The sequence below is a fragment of the Nelumbo lutea genome, chromosome 5 (genome assembly GCF_056320005.1).
Source record: "Nelumbo lutea isolate HS-2025 chromosome 5, American lotus-T2T, whole genome shotgun sequence".
Classification (NCBI taxonomy): Eukaryota; Viridiplantae; Streptophyta; class Magnoliopsida; order Proteales; family Nelumbonaceae; genus Nelumbo; species Nelumbo lutea.
This window is the reverse complement of record NC_142688.1, coordinates 21,020,858-21,042,406: the sequence shown is the minus strand read 5'-3', so window position 1 is coordinate 21,042,406 and position 21,549 is coordinate 21,020,858. Positions and strand designations below refer to the sequence as shown.

The 21,549-nt window shown below is 37.3% G+C and overlaps 1 protein-coding gene across 7 annotated transcripts in view; it reads right to left on the bottom strand.

Annotated features, from left to right (window-relative positions):
* The window catches only part of LOC148850877 (nucleolar protein), a 28,345-nt gene extending 8,136 nt beyond the window's left edge, over positions 1-20,209 (bottom strand). Inside the window, exons 1-17 of one of the 7 annotated variants that reach the window (XR_016099774.1) lie at positions 19,942-20,193; positions 19,659-19,820; positions 19,358-19,523; positions 19,044-19,160; positions 18,803-18,939; positions 18,534-18,693; positions 11,443-11,510; positions 11,121-11,219; positions 10,905-11,020; positions 6,316-6,490; positions 6,111-6,221; positions 5,962-6,040; positions 5,723-5,866; positions 4,878-4,991; positions 522-643; positions 355-437; positions 121-245 (exon numbers count right to left, since the gene is read on the bottom strand). Coding sequence is in view for 5 of the 7 variants with exons in the window: in XM_088947357.1 (XP_088803483.1) it covers positions 121-245; positions 355-437; positions 522-643; positions 4,878-4,991; positions 5,723-5,866; positions 5,962-6,040; positions 6,111-6,221; positions 6,316-6,490; positions 10,905-11,020; positions 11,121-11,219; positions 11,443-11,510; positions 18,534-18,693; positions 18,803-18,939; positions 19,044-19,160; positions 19,358-19,523; positions 19,659-19,820; positions 19,942-20,094 (2,131 nt within the window). In the remaining 2 variants the exon portion in view is untranslated. Of the gene's footprint in view, positions 1-120; positions 246-354; positions 438-521; positions 644-4,877; positions 4,992-5,722; positions 5,867-5,961; positions 6,041-6,110; positions 6,222-6,315; positions 6,491-10,904; positions 11,021-11,120; positions 11,220-11,442; positions 11,511-18,533; positions 18,694-18,802; positions 18,940-19,043; positions 19,161-19,357; positions 19,524-19,658; positions 19,821-19,941 lie in introns of those variants that run through there. The other 6 variants (XR_016099775.1, XM_088947357.1, XM_088947358.1 and 3 more) reach the window with 6 other exon arrangements.
* Positions 20,210-21,549: the final 1,340 nt, after the last annotated feature.

Here is a 21,549-nt window from a genome sequence, read left to right as displayed (position 1 = left end):
ATATGAGCATAATGACCGAGTGTCATGTATTCACTGTGAGCATAAACTGACGTAGGATGAAGGATCTAACCACCAAAAATAAGAAATTCTTCCTTTGTATAAGGCCCTACAGGTACTCACCTTGCTTTTTCAACAAGCTCAGACCTCTCTCATGCAAGATTCTAAGACGAAATGCATATCCAGACATAAGTACATCCACCTCATCCTCAGAAGCAACACATTTCATGCCCCATCTGTTCTGGAGACTGTCATGAATCATCCAATTGACCACCCAACAATTTAGATGTCTTTTTTGGATGACAACCTTAAGCAGAAAATCAGTTCATCAGTCTAAATAGAAAAGAGATGCCCTACCTTTCTCCAATTTTTAGAAGGAAAGCAGTTTTAGTCTTCTCAATTGCAACATCATCCATTGGCCAGTTTCCTGAACCCTCCAACTAGACAACAGCAAAAACAGCCTTCAGTCATGGCATTACTGTGGAAATGTGCATTGAGAATATGCCGAATGTCTAATCTCATACCTGAATCATTACTTCTACTGGTTGAATACAAACTGAAGTGAGCTTTTCTAATCTTTGGCTAACAATCTTTTCATTAGCCAAGGGATGAGGTTCAGGAGGGAAGACAGATGTGAACCTGAAAGCTGTGATAAATTAACAAGAAGCAGAATTTTATTAAGGCATCATAAATATAACTTGCTACAAAGAAATTTTCACGCACAACCAGACAGTTTACAACTGATGACTTTGGACAAAACCAACCACTCCAAGTTTAATCAACAATTATGAGAAAGAAAACCTCATTTAATCTAGATTAGAAATGAACACTGAAATCCTCTGAACTTTCATCAAAGAATCATACTTCCAAATTATATTTAACTAACATACACAGTAGGTCTAGGTGCTAGTACAATAACACTTAAAGTCAGTTATTAATTAACACCGAGTGTCCCAACCCCCAAAAATCACAATTGAGCCCAAAACATAGACCGTCTTTGTAACCCTTTTTTAGCTAAACTATCCACCAAACTGTTAGCCAATCTTCAAAACCAATTAACTTGAATCAACATATCCCTGGAGAGCCTTTTGAACCTCCTAAGATCATTTCCTTAGGTGCCATGAAACCCCTTCCCCTTTCTTTAACCGGTCCAACTGTTTCGGAATCACCTTCAATAATTAGCCTTTCAAAACCCAATTCCTTGGCTTTCTCAAGCCCAAAAACAGCTGCTAAGAATTTTTTTGATGCCACATCACTTTACCCAGATGGACCAGAGAAGAAAGCACATACAGTACCTTCCTCATCTCTGATAACTCCCCCAATTTCAGCGGGGAGTGGATTGTCCACATTACTCCCATTGCAATTCAGTTTCAACCAGCCACATGGCAGGGAAGACCAAACCACTGTTGCAATCTGTCTTCTAGAAGATGAGGCAGCTATAGCCCCCCAAGCTCTGAAGAAATCATCAATCTTAAAGTCTGAGAACAAATTCAAGGTCTTAACCCAATGTGCCACTCTTAGGGTTATGACCTCAATCAGTGCTTCCTTATTCCTCTCCTTTCCCCCAAACATTCTAGAGTTTCATTCCTCCCTGACTGTCCAAATAACTGCTGCCCTTCAGTCTACCTCTTTTAGTAGAACACATAAAAACAGGGGGGAGCCACATGCAACCAAAAAGTGAAGCAAACCAGTCCCAGATAAAGCCAACAAAAGGACAAAAGATTAGAAGATGAACTGCAGTCTCACCATTAAGTTTGCACAAGCTGCACCAGTTGGGGGACATGCACTAGTTTGGCCTCTTCCTTTGAAGCGTATCAGAAGTATTAATGCAACTATGAAACAATTCCCAGCAGAAAGCATTGAATCTAGGAGAAATGGGAAAACACTATATTTCCTTAATAGGGAAAGAAGTGGAAAGGGGAGGCGAGGAAGCTACAAGGGAGTTACAAAAGGATTTACAAGTGAGTCCCACGTTCCAGTTTAGGTCAAAAGGAGAGGAAGAGAATGGTAGAGAACAGGATGGAATGGCAGAACAGGTTATTTCAAATAAGAGCCTTAGGTTATTCCAAATAAATTCATTTCTGACAGTCTTTTCTGGTTTTCCCACTCATCCATCTCAACATTTACATTTCTACCACACTTTTTTTCTGACATGTTTCTTGACTAAGTAGGAATTACCCATTATATAAGATTCCAAATGCACCCCCAGCATTTTGCCCATCCTGCTAATATTCCTTTCTAGCTTGAGTCAACTATCCCAACCTAAATTACTAAAACTAGGGCCACACTTAGGTCAAACTTAGAAACTAAGCACCCTCAATTAAATCCTTGTAAAAATCCAGATTTATTAAAACTTTAAAAAGTAGTGACTATAAAAAAATTACTATTGATAGGTATAGCAAAACATACCCATTAAATAAACTAAACAGTCTGAACAATAAAATTAACTAAAGATTTCCTGATCCAACCAAACACCTAATTAAAGAAAAGCCCTAAATTTTGAGAGAATGAGTTCCTATCTTGTGTGTGTGTGTTAACAAATCAGTTCTAGTTAAGAAACAAGGTTTAAGTATGAATGTCATTGATGTTTTATTTTTTATCAATAACTGCTGTGAACTTTATTAAAGAGAGAATTAAGAAGTTAATCAAGGGTACAAGAACAGAAGACAATCAATCTCTCTTATCTCTTCCAACTTTCTTTCTTTCTTTCTTTTAGTTACAATTGTGCCCAATACCCTTTTGTATTCTTTATTTTCTAGGAGTATAAAAATAAAATAGACATTATTTTGAAAAGTAAGGTATTGTAATACTAATATACATAAAATATGCTACAACTATAGGCCATTCACACCTCTGTGTATAGGACTATACAACTTGTTAGCAAGGAATTAACAAGAGAATAGAAAATCCCTGTCAAAAAATCTTTCCTTTAAATCTGTTCAATACTTCAATTGAACTTGACTAGTTTATGAGTTCTCGAATACTCGGCAGTTCCTTTCCTCCCAAATACACCAAGAAGCAGCCATCGGTAGCATCCTCCATACAATTTTTCCTTTACCACTAACACCATTGACTACCATCTCTGTAAAAAGGCTCAAATGGACTGAGAAAGCAGCCAACCCATCCAAAAGAATTCAGGTTGAGATGGTTGGCAGCTTCCAACTCTTCAAAACAAAAGACACACCCTTCCCATCCAGAGTCATTCCCCATGTAATAATTTGTCCCAGGTTAAACAATTTTCCTGTGCTGAGGTCCAAGCAAAAAACTTGATCTTGGAGGGAGTCCCACCATGCCATATTCTGTTAGCTGGGAGCTCATCATGCACTTCTTGGCATAAGCTTCTGTAAAATGATTTGAAAGTAAAAATACCATTATTCTCCCAGGACACCTACACGAGTCAATGGTGACCACTAGTGGCAGGTAATTCTGCAAAGCTTGAAATAATTCCAGCAATTGGTCAAACTCCCAATTATTCAGATTCCGCCTAAAAGTTGGGTTCCAGCAGATAAGACCACTGGTCAAAGAATAGCAAACATTCACCAAAGCCTCCCTGTTTTGAGCCACCAGAAATAGTGCTGGAAATTGGTCCTCTAGAGCCTGCTGCCCACACCATGTGTGATGTGTCTACCCAGAATCTAATCCTATTCCCATCACCTAATTTGAATCTAACTCCCCTTGAGAATTCAGGATGAACCTTCTCAATACCTTTCCAAATGAAAGCTTCATAAATATGTACACCTTGACCAGCCTCCCAATCTAGCTCTCTAGCACAAAATTTTGCTTTAATTATTTTTTTCCACTAACAGGCAGGCTGATAGGCTCCTCACAGAATCTCCAGCACCATTTCCCAAGTAAAGAAACATTAAACCTCCTAAGATCCCTGAAATCTAACTCCCTTTCACTGGTTTGCAACACCTGTCCCAATCTACAAGGTGGAGTTTAAACTCTTCACGCGGTCCACAAGAAATCTCTCATTTTTTTCTGCGAACTCTTTGCCACACTTGATAGGGAAAAAAGAGAGGTAATAGGTAGGGAATGCTGCCAACACACAATAAAATAGAAATTATTAAACCAAGATATTCATTTTTGCGAGTTTATATACTAGTTCTTTTATTATTTTCTAATTTGCTAGGGTTCAATCAACACACATGTTGGTGTATGTTGACTTGAACCATCAAAGACTTCAAAGCCTGAACTAATATGAAGATTATAGACAATTATTAATGAAAGACGGTTACTAGTTGCTATGAAACCTAGGGAATACCCTAGGGTTCGCTGTCTTTATTCAAACAAAGTCCATCACATAGGCGACAATGCTCTCCCCTGTAACTTAGCCTCACCTTGATGCCTTGAAAACTATGATGCTGTTCTTGATGTTTTAGTAAGTTCCATTCCACTTGTTCAAAGGAAAACAGAACAAAACAGATAAAACTAATTATGAGGGTAATCCAATACCCTTCATTTGAGAAATATCTGAGATAAAAACAGAAATACTAGAGTTTAATTAGTTCATTTCTTACAAAGAAATTATTTAAAAAATGACAATAGTCAAGTTTGTTACTTTGTTCAGAAAGAGCTCATTATGTGAACCACTGAATGTTTCAAAAGGTCCAGCGATTAACTGGATAGTTTGTTGCTGACTTCCCAATAGCTTTTTTTAATACAAAGCAGTCGGTTTGGTTTTCAGACAAGCAGATGAAGTAGTTGCCCAAAGGATATGACAGCCTGGTAAGATGTTGTTTTCAAAATATTGATTATACTACAAAATGCAAATAGGACAAACAAACATTAAACTCATAAACAAGATACAGGCAAAAATTGTATACAAGGTAGCATTTTTTCATGCAATAATTAATGCCTCTACCAGCTCAGAGAAGAACCTGGATCTAAAGGCTGCACACTAGATACCCTCAAAGGAATGTCTTCCAAATTACGCAGGCGCTTTGCTAGGACTTCAAATGCCGTAAGCAAATCTCCAGAAAATGAAATAGGATCTGAAGATAATCCAAATATATCATACTCATCAACTGAACACATTTTCTAGAGAGGAAAAGGAAAAAACGAAGTTGCTAGGAACAATTAGCAATTAGTTACTCTTAAAGTTCTGTATGCTAAACAACTGTAGCATTCAAGTTTGATATAAATACTGAACAAAAATTTTATAGGCCAGCATCATTAAGTAAAATTTCTTGGGTCCAATACTTCAATTACCAGTCCCATTTTTGAGTTATTGATCTCATTAGCTAATACGCTTAACTAGCGACAACACTAAACAACATAACCTACCAAGATTAGGGCTGTAATCAGATCAGATTCACATTGGGTCCTGACACATCAGTGTCCAATTCACTTAATAAAAATTCAAAGACAATTCCATTCAAATTTAATCCAAATTCATTTCAACATCTTCAAATAAAGGGAAAACTAAAAAATTATGAACAATTTAATCACTTTCTGACTCATATATATTTATATTATTTATGTATATGTGTATATGCATGATTATATTTTATAGAGAGACATATATCTATATAGGGCTAGATCCACATCCTATCTGATTATTAAATAACTGCAGTTTTAAAAATCAAAATCCAATCCATTTATGTTAACGGATCATCTGAATCCGAAATAATCAAATTGCATGCCAGATTGGGTCTCGGACTTTTGGATTCCATTAACAGCCCTAACCAACACAGAAGTAGAAAATGGGAGAGACTAAATCTACCTCCAACACCATGAAGAAGACAGAAATCAAGTTGATCTGCAACATGCACCATATTATCTTTTGATAAGGAAAGATGCCGTGAAAGGACATACTCAGTGATCCTTTTAATGATTAGATGTCTTTCCCATTGCTTGCATTCCCATACTGTCAAATTCAGAACACAAATGATACTGTATTATCACCTTGACATAGGAAAACTAACCATTAACTTATGACATAAGTACCATAAATTGTATCACCTGTGCTTTCTGCAATAGTCCCATCTTTAAATCTCCGGAGCTCTGCCTTCTCCCCCCAAAACCTTCTAAACCAAAGAACCTAATGCAGGATATCATAGCATCAGCAGATGTACCTAATAACATACTAGAAAAATGCAAATGTCAAATACCTCCTCTTTGTTCTCAGCATTTGGACCAATATCAACAACTCTAAAACTCTTATCAAAAGAGCTGGCTAGTATCCCAACAAGCAATGGCTCACTATCGAACTTTGACAGACCCTAGAATCAAAGGGACACTAGAATGAACTCATGATCTAAAACATAGTAATTCTATAAAACAATAAGAGAAGCCCACATGGTTGAATCTTGTTACCTCCTCTAAAGTCAACTCAGAGGGACAATTTCTCCAAGTAACACGAATAAATTTTGCTCTATCACCTAATCCTTGTTCAAGAAGAAGATGCACCTTGTCCTCATATATTCTCCAGCATTCATCATCCAAACAAAAGCCAGATGAACAAACCTTACTATTGCCTTTCAAGTTAATCCTGCAGAGAACAAATTGATGATTAACAGCTGAATGCAAAGATATAGAACAGCAAAAAGAAGATTGAAAAAAAATGCAGAAGCACTTTGAGATTTTTCTCAAAAGCACATGACCCAAAAAAAGTCACCGAATGCCTTAGTTAAAAGAAGGTAGCATATGATCAATGTTGTAAATGTGTGAACAGTTCAGTTTCATGCAGATATGAAACTGACTTCATTTCTAAACCCAAACATACAAATAAATAAATAAATGTAGGTGAAATTGCTTAAGGTGGAATCAGCTGTATAGATGGAATGACAAACAAGTTCTTTTTGTTCCACAACTGTGTAAAATCCATCAATTTTTCAATTTTCAATGGAAATAAATTACAATTTATCAATTTGTTATATAAGCTCATGTGGTACAACCATAAGTTCAAGGAAATTTGTAATTCTTGTAAAACTGCCAAGAATCACTGCAACACATTTGGCATCCATAGATCAGAACTTCATCTACAAGGAGAGTTTATGCCTAAATTAGGATTTGGTGATCAGGCATAAGCCTACAAAAGTAAAATTATGATTTTACGATATAATTTTTTATCAACAATGATTCCGATAATAATTATCAAAAAAAAAACAATGATTCCGGTAATGAAATATGGTGAAAGCTTCATGCACCAATCATGAAGATGACTACCAGAATATCAATTTACAAACAGCCAAAGGCTGTCTCCCCACTCTCTTACGTAGTAAAAAAGTCACACTTCAGTCCAGGGCTGAGTAGCCCTACACTAAATCATCTCTTATTGTAGTATCTCAAGCCAAGGAACCTCCCTAACTATAAGCAGCCCTAGGGATCCACTTGATTGAGTAGTTCATGACTTCATGTTAGTTGTTACTTGTTAGTTGCTTAGCCTCTTTGATAAAATGTCCTAATGCCAATGAACCTGAAACATTTGAAGAGAACCATGATAACATAACCTGAAAGTCACCTTCCACATCCAAATTTTATACATTGGTTGAAGATTACCCATTGCAATTGGGAATGAGATTCTAAGAATAATACTTCTAGTTTCATCTCTAATGAATCCACCTATCTTCAACCATCCTGGATTCACAAGACTAGTGCTATCAAAGTCCAGCTTTCCTTGAACCAGTGCTGTCCAAGGTTGGATTATATGGCCCCTGCTGTGAGCAAAACCAGGAAAAGTGGTCCAACCGTTCAATAGTTAGTGAGTCCATGGGTACTACTCTTTTAAAAAGTTTCTTTGGTTAAAGCCCCATGTCCCACCCAAGTTTGTACCATGTATATGACATCCTCAGCCTATTGACTCTTACCTTCAAAAATTCTTACATTACATTTACTCCAAATACCCAATAAAACTGCAGCTATTGAACTGCAAATCCATTCTAAGGTTAAAAAGGATATGAATTGTAAAATGGGACCCCAAGCATCTTTTGTTTGAGAAGAAAACTTGATGAGGAAGAATAGGTACAAATCCACCAAAACACAGTTTTTCTATTTGTTGCCATGTTTAAATATATTTGCAGGTTTCCTTGGGAAAATGGTAAATATCCTGGTCTGAATAGCATGAGAACACAATGAGAGCAGCCATTTTTGTGTGAAAAAAAAAAAACAAATGTTACATTTGTATCCAGACCACCCTTCCCAAGACCATGGATAACCAGGACCAACATTGGGTAATGGCCCTGGGTTTGCAAGGGAACTAGTAATAAACAAACAAAAACTATTGCAAAAACACCAACATGTCACACATTGGCACATCATCCAAAGTGAAAATCATATATATAAGCCAAAATTCTTTCTTCATCTAAGCATCAAGAATCTCATGCAACAGAAGACGTGTTCATCACTTGAGCATTAAAATCACCTAAGCAATGTGAATATGCCACCTTTAAGCCATGAGAATCAAATGATAATAAGGCATCAGTTGTTACATACACCAGTGTATAAGAAATCCCCCAAATTTTGTTGTCCTCCTGATGCATCAAGGCTGCAACATTAATTGATGTTTTTAAATGCTAATCACATATGATGAGGGATAAGTTGGCTCGGCCTAGCAACCGAGGTACACATGGACACGATCAGCCACTAGGATGACAACTCAGCAAGGGAGCCTCGCCAGCAACTCGGTAGCTCGGGACCTTGAGCACCTCACCATAAAGGCACCTCGGTACCTAATCCAATTCGAAGCCAAAGAACCAAGGTGCAAGTTCGGGGCCAAAGAACCAAAGCCCCACGTAATCAACTCCAGCAGCTTCTCCAACGGACTCCAAGTTCCCTGGGATCACGGCATTTATTAACAAGGCTCATCCTCACTCCGCCCGAATCGGAGGGAATTGATAAACCTTATCAACTGGTGCATTGCTCTCCTTCAAAAACAAAACGGATCTTATCTATGCAGCCCAGAGATCCCGGAGCCTTTTCGTAAGATTCACAACTACTCAACTATATAAGGGCATCAATCCTCAAAGCGAAGGTACACGCTATTATTTGCTCACTAGCAATCTAGCATTCAAGTATTCAGCTCGCATCCATAATATAGTACTGACTTAAGCATCGGAGCAACCTCGCCGGGTTAGCCACCCCGGGTTCTCTGATCTAATATCTTGCAGCTTGGTCCAACTCGCCACGCAACTTGTGTTTAGATCATCTTCCAGGTAGGAGTATCCAGATCGCGCACCATCAACATATGCCCCTCTAAGAGGTTAATCTTACATCCCCTACCTACATATCTGGACATTCAACTATGGACCACTAGGGGTGTAAATGGTATTCAAAAATTCAAATTCGAATTCGAGATTCGACATAATCAAATTGAGTTCGGATTATTCGACTGTTATTGGCGGTTGAATTCGAATAAAGTGTTTTTACCGATTAATTAATCGAATCGAATTCGAATAGGAGTCAATTTGATTCGATAAATATTCGATTCGATAATATATATTATACGTATATATCGATATTAGTGATACAATTATATTCATATTAAATAAATATTTTAAAATATTATTTTGTTGGAATACAATGAATGATGACTTTTGAAATTTTCTTTTATAATATTATTTTAATAATAAAGAATTGAATGAAGAAAGAGACGCTATGATTATTTTCGATCAAATAAAGATATATTTTAATAATAAAAATTTGAACGGTTACAGATGCCATGATGATTTTTAGAACAAACAAAATAATATTTTAATATTTTTTATCAAAAGGCCTATATTTCATTTATTATTCATCTTTCTTATTCCTCAATTCTTATCTGCAACATTTCTTCTTCGCAAGTTCTCCTATTTTGGTATGCAACTTGTAAGTTTTAACGTTAATCTCGCTTTCTTCATTCCTTTTTTTATTTTTTACATACAAGTGTTTTGTATTCTTTGTTCCTTAGTTGCTTTCTCTCTCTTCCTCTATCCTCTCTCCCTATCTCTTGCTCTCTTTCTCTCTCGATGTTGCAGAGCACATGAACATGGTGGACAATCTCTCCGTTGTACACCACACTAATGGCAACGCTTTTGCAGCAACATCAAATAGATGGATATGATTTAAAAAAATAATAATTTGCCTGTTTTCTTTGTTTTTTGAATATTAGATGGTAGGGAATAAAAGAAAAATTAAAAAAAAAAACAACTTCAAACCAGGCTTCTTCTTCTTCCCCTGGTGAGGTTGGTGTTAAAAATGTATTTCGAATTCGAATCGAATTCAAATATTTGATTATTTAGGCAAATTCGAATTCGATATATTGCTTTAAGAATCCACCGGATATCGAACTGAATTTGAATATTCAACCATTTAATCAGTTTCGAATTCAAACCAAGCATGATTCTATTCAAATTCGCTCCGTTTACAGCCCTATGGACCACCCTTGGGTGTAAGACGAACTAAATTTTCAAATTCATGGCCATGAATTTAGATATTACTGGCACAATTAAATTAGAACCATAACAAACCCAACATCACAAATGACAAAATGATAGTAATATCCAATTACCAATATCTGAACCAACTTCCAATTTTGGCATCATGTGGTTACTCAACCTAAAGCATCCACCTTAGTCGATATTGCCAATATCAACAGGAACACCCAAGCAATCATTCCAAAACATCACCCCAGGAAGCAATAGCATTAAGAAATGATAGAGGAACCATGGTTTAAACACAGTTTTTCACTGAATTCAGTCAAAGCCACATGAAAAAACAAATTATGATAGCCCCACTCTAGTTAACTCCACTTTATAACATATAAATTATATATAAAAATGTTAGTAAATAACAAATTTATGCACATTCATGAATCACACCATGTCCGTAAAAAGAACACAACAGTTGCATACACTCATTGTATACTAGTGTTCCTCATTATTTAGATATAACTGAACCTAATACAACTATTAGCTTGAGTGTCATACCTTATGCAGTGATCGTATTTAGCGGGGAAGTCAACCTTGGTCATGAAAACCTCTTCAAAACCACCATCTCTGCATTTGTCTATGCAATTGAGTGTCAAAGCAGCCTCATCTCGAAGCTGAAAATTTAAATTTGGTTAATTTAGTTTGATATTCTGGAAAGAGAGAGAGAGAGAGAGAGAGAGAGAGGGAGAGAGAGATTAAAATACTTATAACTACCTCCACAAAGCCATTCCTTGACATTCGGAATGCTAGATTGAAATGAGCAGATGACACACATAAAACTACTGGAAATGACTGTAGATATTGACTCCTTGCCTGCAATTTCCCATCCCTCTAAGAATTTTGATAAAAAAAATGGAGAAAAGATGTTGATTTCTGCTTGAATCTAATTTCCTAAAGATATTCAAGTACAGTAATGAGCAAGGCAATTGCAAGTAATCAATTTGGGGGAAGTGGAGAATCTAATAGGACAAGAGGAGGGGGAAGAGAGAGAGAGAGAGAGAGAGAGGCATATGGTCAAATAAGACCAGAAACAGACCTCCTTTTTAATACTACATTGCCCTTGATGCTGAAGAAAAAGGCCTTTGTTCCATAACTTTGGCGTGGCTGTAAAAAAATTAACACAGTTGAGTATTTTAGATCATGCACTTATTGTATAATACATCATTAGGATAAGCTTAAAAGGTGAAAACAATTACAAGTAAAAGACTCTTAGAAAGAACAAAGGAAAGGGGAGGACGTCTGAAAATGCCAATTAAAAGGAAAGATGAAAGATACTTGCCTTCTGGATGGAAACAAGTACAAGAAGTCACAAAAGAATAGTTCAAGCTAAAGATGCATCCCACTCCTGAACCACTTAAGGGCAAAAGGAGTTAAAGGTATGCATCCCATTTCAAAATCAATACTAGAGATGAAAAGCATTTTAAGAGAAAGATAAACAAAATGAAGCTGATATGGGCTATTGATGCTTCTTTTTCCTTTGGAAACTGCAGCAGTGGATTCTTGTAATCTCTTCACCTTTTGGTCATATATAACTTTCCATACGTTTTTCTTGTTGCTCCATGAATTAAGTTTCGCTTTTACTGCTGATCACTAAGATAGTAAGGCGGTACCAGAATTTGATTCCTTTCAATTTTGTAGAGACATAGAAAAGTTACCGAAAACAATATTGCTAATAGTGACTACCTACACAACCAGTAGACAAGCCAACCATCTAGAAAGATAACTAGAAAATAAAAATACTAGGACTTGAGGATGAGAACATAGATAATTTTGAACTTCTATCAAAGCTTCATGGTAATCAATAGGCTTTATAATAGCTTGGTTGTTTAAAGGACCAGAAGTATCATCTACAAAAACTACTATACTCTATGTTTCTTTTTTTAATTTTATAAGTTTTAACTTACATAATAGGCTGTGGTAGTTATTAGTCAAGTAGCTGATACATTTTTCAGTATTGATCAAAAAAAATGATACATTTTTCATAGTTTAAAATTAGCAGGCCAATCTTTTTTTCAGCCAAAAGGGTTTGAGGCAAGGAGACCTACTCTCCTCTTTTTTGTTTACTTTGGTGGCCGATGTTTTGAGCAGGATGGTTTTGAAAGCTGATCTTAATAGAGAGATTACAGGTTGAAGAGTGGTGAGGCAGGAGGTTGCTGTTACACACCTTCAATTTGCAGATGACTTAATCCTTGTGGAGGAAATGATCACTACCTTAGGAATTTGAAGGAGCTGATATCTCTTTTCAAAAAGGTGTCCAATTTGAGAGTGAACCTAAGGAAAAGTGAGGCAGCAGAAATCAATTTGCAAATTGAGAGCTGGAACATTAAGTAAACTTGTTGGACTGTGAGATCAAATCTTGGCCAATGATGTACCTTAGGCCTCCACTAAATGACAATCTGAGGACAAATGGGTTTTAGAAACCAGTGCTGGGAAGGTTTACAAAGAAGTCGACCGCGTGGAAAAGAAATAACATCTCGTTGGTTGGAAGGATAACTTTAATTGAATCCATGAGGGGCTAAAAAAGGTGGCTAAAAAAGTTAGAAAAACATATGAGGGGTTTTCTTTGAGAAGCATGAGGAAAGAAAAGACCATCTAATCAAGTGGGAAATGGTGTGTAGGGCTAAAGAAGAAGGTGGGTTGGGGATAGGAAATGTGATTCATAGGAACACTGCTTTAATTGGAAAATGGTTTTAGCATCTACCATTACAGAGGGACAGCGATGCAGAACCACCACCTGTTACAAGAAATTAGAAGAAGAAGAAGAAGAAGAAGAAGAAAGAAGACAAAAAGAGAAGGAAGAGAGGAAGTTTGAAAGAGGATATGAAAGGCTTCTATTTCTCAAGTAAAGCGTGAGGAAAGAAAAGACCATCTAGTCAAGTGGGAAATGGTGTGTAGGGCTAAAGAAGAAGGTGGGTTGGGGATAGGAAATGTGATTCATAGGAACACTGCTTTACTTGGAAAATGGTTTTAGCATCTACCATTACAGAGGGACGGTGATGCATAACCACCACCTGTTACAAGAAATTAGAAGAAAGAACGCAAGAAGAGAAGGAAGAGAGGAAGTTTGAAAGACGATATGAAAGAAGTCTATTTCTCAAAATGTCATACAGCCCTAACATAATGTGTATTTATGAGAAACCTAGAACTAAAAATTACAATTAAGTCCCTACCAAATATGAAAGTTTCACTTAACCCCCCTCCCAATGAAAATTACAAATAGCCCCCTTACTAAGAAGAAATTTTACAATTAAACCCAAATTGTGCATTAATCAAAGTAACCCCAAGCTAATGCCGCCTACGCCTAAAATAAGTATGAATTCTATGTGGTGCTTCGGTCCCAAAGTGATCTCCATCAAACAGGCTCTGGCATAAGGCTATTATGAGTATTCATGGTGCTTTGGACAATGGCTACGATGCTAAGGTTGGCTTCTTCTTCTTCTGCAAGCTCCCCTTGGAAATCTATCTGCAGACTACTTACTACCTTTCTAAGATTTATCAGGTATGATGTGAATAGTGGGCCCAATGTTCTGTTTTGGGAAGACCTCCGGGTTGACAATTGCGCTCTTCAAGAACAATTTCCCTTGTTATATTCATTCTCAACTTATAAGATGGAACCCATTTCTAAGTTTCAGTTAGTTCCTCGTCTGGCTTGGATTGGAATTTTGGGTTTAGAAGAGGGCTTAAAGAGAATGGATGCAATTCCCTAGTTCTCCTCTTGGCCCAACTTGACTCTGTTTTCTTGGATACCGAGCTAGTGACTCTTCCTAATGGCTTGCTTTCATGTGCCTCTTTTTTCAGCTCTTTGGTGTACTCTAACCGTATGGGGGTGCACCAGTGAACGAAATTTGAAATAGACCTATCCCTCCTAGGATTCAAGCCTTCTGTTGGGAAGTGGTTCTGGGAAAGATCAATACCTGTGATATGCTGCAGAAAAAGAAGCCTTTTATGCGTCTTTCCCCTCATATATGCTGTCTTTGCAAGACAAGCAGCAAGACCACTCCCCACTTAGTACCTTCATGAATTGTGCTTGGTTGAAGTTGTGCTCTCTCTTTGGGTGAAGGTGGGAGGCTCCTCAAGACGTGACAGGTTTATTTGCCCCAAACTTCCCAAGACAGCCTAAAAAGGGGGGCAGAATATTGTGGAGGGCAGGAGTTATATAGGCAATATGGGAAGAAAGGAAAGGTAGAATTTTCAAGGGAAAAAGCAAGACTATGATTATACGAGAAATAATGGACTGTAAAAATCAAGGTTGCTAATTGGGTAAGGTTTCAAAGAATTTCATGTGAATGAAATAAGGATAGCTTGGGGAGAAGTGGCTACCTCTTTTTTTTTTTAAGGATAAAAAGGAAATTTCATTAAACTGAAAAAAAAGGCAGTACATCCCAGAAAGATGGTTGTCTAGTCAATAAACCAACTACAAATCAGAAATTACACTGTAAAAGAACCAAATTACAAGGATTCAACTCCAGAGTGCTCCAAAAATTCTCTAATAGATCAGATTTATTCACTTGGTCAAACTCTGGAAGATTGAGAGCCCAAGCTACAATCAAGTTGCCCACTCCTGCTATCAAATATTCAACATTCTTTGAGGACAAGGGAAATAATACTGGCATGCGCCACCAGCCAAGAAAAAGATTCTACCCTTGGGGGTACTGGGTTACCCCACACTCCTTTTATCTGGTGTGAATCCATACCATCTCTCAAGTAAAGCCTTGTAAAAGGATTTGACTAAGAATCCTCCTTCTCTGCATTCTTTCCACCATAATCCATCTGCTGTAGCTCTGGAAATGTTTGTCTCTTCTAACTTTTCCAATAACAGAATACACTCTTCCACTTCATGGTCCAATAAAGGTCTCCTGAACTTCGGGTTCAAAATCACTACCTCTTCTAAGATCATAGATAAGGTTCTGATGGAATGGAAACAACCAACAAGTCAAGGTTTGAAACTAAACTTTCATTGCAGTTCATTGGGTAACCCAGGTCCAGCAGGAATTGGAGGTTTTTAGAGATGCATCAGGAGTAATCAAATCCTTATATTCAGGACTAATTGGATCTGGTGGTTCTATCAAAGCGAAAACAATGGTGCTACTACAATGTTTGAGGATAGCTAAGAAGCTGGGAATCCAACGTTTGGAGCTGGAAGGGGACTCCAAGGTGGTATCCTCTGGTTAACCAGCAATTTTCCAGGAGTTTGGGTTTATAGGCATGCTGTAAGGGAGATCCAATATTTAGCCAAGGAAGCGGGAGCTACTTTTAGTTGGTTTAAACGTTTAGGAGAAGTGGAGAACAGCAAATCGGATGGTGGATTGTTGGGCAAAATAATGGTTTCACAGGGAGCAATTATTTTGGGCAAAGTAAAGAAAAGAAAAGAGAACATTGACAATTGATCCTTTTCTTTACTCTTTTTTTTTTTTTTTGTGTGTTTGTGGTGGAGGGGGGGTGGATTACTGTGACAAAATAATGTCTGTTTCCATAGCTCCCCTTCTAAGTCAATGCATGGGAGGTCAAGGGAACAATAAGTTCCAACATCTTAATGTTTTGACCACACTTTCTGGGTAATTCATTGTGTGTAGTATAATGCTAAGAGTAGATGAGAAAAATGTTCAGCTTCAACGAAATGATGGGACAAAGAAAACGTACAAAATCTTTAGTTTCATTTCTATAAAAAAAAAACTCACATATATTCAAGTCGATAAGCAAGACATGTCTTAAATGAGAAGTGTGAAAAATGCACAACCTAGACCAACTTCAGCCCAGACCATCAAGGCTAGATTTATTAGCAAAGGAACCTTAGTCTCAGTTAGGTTATTGGCACCAGAAAGAGTTTGTGCCTAATTGAACAATTTAGTAGGTAGAAGAAAATAAATCTTAATACTCTAATTCTTCAGCATCTAATGAGAGAGGTTTGTTCAGTGGGGCCCTATCACCTGCTTTTAGCCATAAATTGAGTGTGGACAACATATGTAAACTAAGAGTATGTTTGAAATAGGGGTTTGCCTAAGCACTTCAATGACTATAGATAGATTAATTGCCACATACAAGCGGAACTGCAGTTTATAGTGTTTCCAACCCACCGTTGACCCAGCCAGTTGAACCATTCAAACCATCACCTGGCCGTGATTCCAGGTCCAGATCTGTTGAAACCCACCATTTGGTCAAAACGTTGGCCTGGTCAAAACTGACAGATCCAAGCAGTTGAACCCGTTGACCAGTGTTTAGAAAACCTGACCAGACCGGTCAGCCAAACCAGTTGAACTGTGACCCGGGGTCCTGACCGATTCAGTCACACCCCAATAACCGGACTTGCTCAAAACCCACTGAAAACCAACTGACCAGCTGGTTTAACCAGAAAACTGGTGAACCGGTCCCAGTTTCATGAAACCACCCGGGTCCATAAATAAGTGAAATTTTAAAATGTTGTTAACAAGATTTGAACCCAAGACCTCTTATTTTCATAGATTACTTAATTACCACTAATCCACCTCTTTACTTATACAAATTAATGACTATTTATTGTACATATTACATTAGTATGCACGTATTTTAAAGAAAATGTAAGTTAAAAGGCTTGAACCCTAGTCATTTTGTTATAAAAATTAAGTAGCTTACCATCCATCCACCATATTTAAGCACATTAAAAATTGTAAAATATACTATATATAATATTTATGACTCGTAGTATATATATGTATATGCCACATCATCACGATTCAACCGGTTCAACCCCAGTCGAACCTCTGACAATGAACCTCTCCCTTCTCCGGTTCTATGCCCAGTCCAGTTCTCTAAACATTGCCATTGACCCATTCAACCTAGTCACCGGGACACTGGTTGCACATTCAATGTATGTGCAAGCTTCTAGAGGCCATAACTTTGCACTATGTTGTCCAATTGGGATGATTTTTTTTATTTTGAGCAACTTTTGAGATCAATGCATACCAAGGTGCCAAACCCCACTATTTTCTTCAAAAACCCTTTTTAAATTAAAATTATAGATTAAACATAAAATAATATTTATATACATATGATACATCTAAAAAATAATTGTACATTCTTTATTGATAAAATACATGTTTATACACACACACACACACACACACACACACATGTATATATACATATGTATGCATATATATAGGTTTATGTATATGTATATGTATATGTATATGTATATATGTATATATATAGACACACGTTTGCTGATGTGACACAATCTGACCCATTTGACCCAGATGGTTGAACCAATGACCCATGACCCATGACCAAAGGCAAAAACGATTCAACCTCCAGGTCGGTTTTTAAAACATTGTTGTTTGCAGATGACACAATGTTAATTGATAAAAGGAAACAAGAGACACTAAAATAAAATGAAGAGCTGCTTTATCAGTCAAAACTAAGAAAGACCCTCCAGAGCATAGCTTTTGCAATAACTTACTAAAATGAGGCATTTTGTTGCAATATAAGTTGAAAAGACCCAAGGTTGAAGGTCCATAGTGGCAAGGGTTTTAGGTAGCCACATAATGGAATTTTCAAGTTCTAACTTCTAAAGACTATCTGAATGAAAAAAAAAAATACTATAATCAGCACTAGGACCCAGGGAATCAGCACCAATCTTCAAGATGAATTGTTTTGATGAGGAATATATCCTCCTCCTCTGTGCAAATCGTTGACAGATAGAATTGACTATGAAACAAATTCTAGCAAAATCTGGTGATGATTTCCTTGAAAAATGCTTCTTGATTTCACTGCCACTCCACTGGAGGGAGTGGAGCTACAAACAATCACACTTCATCATCACCGTCTCAACAGATAAAAAGCAAACCTTACCCAACAACAGAAATATGATTGCATTTTAGGCCATTGGTTGTGATCAAAATTTTCAAATTGGAGAGGAATGTGAATTGAATTGCCCATATGAAACAGTATATAATTAAATTTTATCAATCAGGCACATGTTCTGGACTCCTGATTGATTTTCAATTTTTGAATGGGATCCACCATTTGCAATCCATGCAACATAATAAAAAAACCAATAATGAATTAATGATATATATACTCTATAGAGTAGCAACTCTTATAGAATAAGTGGCTAAATTGCAAGGACATCCAGGAGAGTACAAGACATACCAATAAAGTCCAGTGTAACACGAAAAATTTGTATTGCCTTCATTGACCTGTTAATACGATTTCCTCCTGATTCTGTCGCAAGGTACGACACTATGGCAGAGATTAAGAATCCATTTAGACAATCATAACAATATATAGAACTTCTGTTCCGAGACCAAACCTGCACCAATTGGACACAATTTTAATTTGTCTACCTCGTGAGGAAATAAATATAGCACTTGAAATAATATATATATATATATATATATTCAAGATTTCTCAAAAAATACTTTCAGCAAACTTAGAGCTTCTCCTAACTCCTTCCACCCAAGAAAAGCTTTCCTGACAAATTCTGCATTTTCCTCTAAAAGCATATCTTCCAAAATGCTACTACTGTACTTTGGTGTAGCCTGAGGAGCATTCTCTTCTAATGATGTTCCAGAAACAAGGTCAGTGGATTGATATTGGAAAAAGAAAAAAAAAATATTAAACAAGCACTCTACTCTGATGACTAAGGGTGTCTATACTCACCTTGGTTTACTGTACGGACATTGTTCCGTGTCAAGTCCAGTTTCGAAACATTAAACAATGATGTTGCCGTCGGGATTATCCTTATGAAAAAACCAGGAAGTTCGGCTAGCTCCTGAACTAATACACAGTAACAGATTCTATCAGCTTCTGAATGTGCAAATGCAGGTGGATTAGGGTAGTATTTTAAATGTAGAAACCAAGTGCCCAATCAGTAAAATTCAATGTATGGTGGGCAACAATTTTGATTAAAAAAAAAAAAGGAATTGTAAAGCAAAAATAAAATAAAATTTAAAGGGGAAAGTGAATCAACAGACCAGGATATACAACCAAAACAGGTTTACGGGCTTCATTTTGGAAGGTTGACCATTCAATCTTTCGAAATTTCGAAGATGATATCAGATATTTCTTGATTGTGCATAGGTAAAGACATCTTTTGGCATGATAACGGTGATTCAAGTAGTCTTTCTCATGGAAACAATCCTAACACAACGAAGAGAACACCTCAAAATGACTATACTTCAATGTCGTCGCTAGTGTTGTCGACTGTATTCTATATGTAAGAAAAGCGTGAAAATTTTAGAAGGGAACAAAAGGAAATATAAAAGAAATGTCCACCTTGGGCATCCGAAGAAAAAGATCGACATTCACGTCAGGCTTTGTGATCAACTTCATCGAATAACTGCCGCCAATTTCGATAGATTTCGGTTTTTTGAATGTAAAATCAACTTTATCTGCACCAATATCTCTAATAAAACAAGGAGCTGCATCTGCACCAACCTGCACAGTATTCGACGCAGAGACTGGGGATGAATGAGGAAGAGAAAATGTGTTTGAGAATGGAAGCTGGGGACTTGGAAGAATGAAAGAGAGAGGAAAATACAAAGAGAACGAAATAGACCTTAACATTTTCAGGGATACTGTCGATAGTTTCTCTGATGACCGAAACCGCGTCGTCGACAAACCTAGTGATCGAAAGGGAGTAATCGAGCTGAACCTCCTTCAAGAGCTCTCTCACCTTCAGCTCCATTGATTCCGTAGTACAATTCTCCATTGTTCTTGATTTTTTCTTCGTTCTATTGGCAATGCTTATCGCGTACTCGGCCGAAGCGATGCTGGGACCGTTTTAGGGCTGAAATGAGAGTGGCGGGAGACCTTGCGAGTTAAAAGGGCCAGTACGGCAATAACGATACGCAGGGGTTGCATTAGGTTTCCCGTTTCCCTTGCCAAACAGGTTGTTTGATATGGGTTTTCCTGTGCCCGAACCAATTGTTGATCCGACCCGATACCCGTCTGATTATTCAAACTAATGCCCGTCTGCCCGGTGGTCGTAATGGAGTTCGGACGAGGTAGGCACGATGTTGCAAGCACGTTTAACGATCGCTTAAAATTTTTTTGACACCTATCCCTTAAAATGCCCTCACCCCATCCTTTGAGAAAGATTAATACTCACTATCAAAATATTAAGTGCTCATTTAATGTACTTATTTTGACGTGCCTACAAAATTCTCCCTCAAAGCCCAATGTTCGATAAGGACGCTTGCCTTCAAAATTGATAATGCCAACATTTTTTCATTGAGGTAGCGGGGATGCGAGATGCAGGGGAATCTTATATATTTTATATGCATATCTATATTTATATAAATATATTAAGATGAAATGTGTAATTAGGATGTCACTTTTTATTATTCATCTTTTTTGCTTTAAGTCACTCTCTCTCTTGCTTTTTTTTTCTTTCAAATTACAAGAGTGCCACTCTCTCTCTCCTTATAAATCACAAGAATGTTATCCCTCCTTCTATCTCTTTTTCTCTCCTTATAAATTACAATAATGTCACTCTCTCTCCAACTAAGGGAGACCTTAGCTCGGCATCTCAACTGCTAGGGGACCTACAACCAAAGGTAATCGAGTTCGATCCGAGTCGAGCTCAAACTCAAGTCTCTAATTCAAATCGAGCTCGAGCTAGACAACACTTCGACCACTGAGAGAGACTGACTCAGCACCTCGATCACTAAGGGAGATCTCAGCTCAACACCTCGACAACTAAGGGAGACTTTAGCTCAGCACCTTGTCAACTAAGGGAGACCTTAGCTCGACACCTCACCTGCTAGAAAAACCTCAACTCGACACTTCAACAGGTGAGGAAGACCTCGATTTGGAACCTTGGCAATTAAGGGAGACCTCGGTTCAGCACATCAACTACTTGAGAGACTTGCAATCAAAAGTAGTTGAGCTTGAGCTCGAGCTCAAGTCTCTAATTCGAATTGAGCTCGAGCCTGATAGTTTATGAGCGAGCCCATGCAACACAGGGCCCCCCTTCGCTAGTAAATATATTAAGCTGAAATGTTTACGTAAGAAGGCCTGAGGATGGAGGAAATGGAATCTAATAGTATTTTTTGTTTTTTTCTTAAAATTATAAGAATGCCACTCTATACCAACTCTCTCTCTATTTTGCTTTTTTTTTTTAATTACAATAATGTCATTCTCTCCTACCAGCTATCTCTCTTGC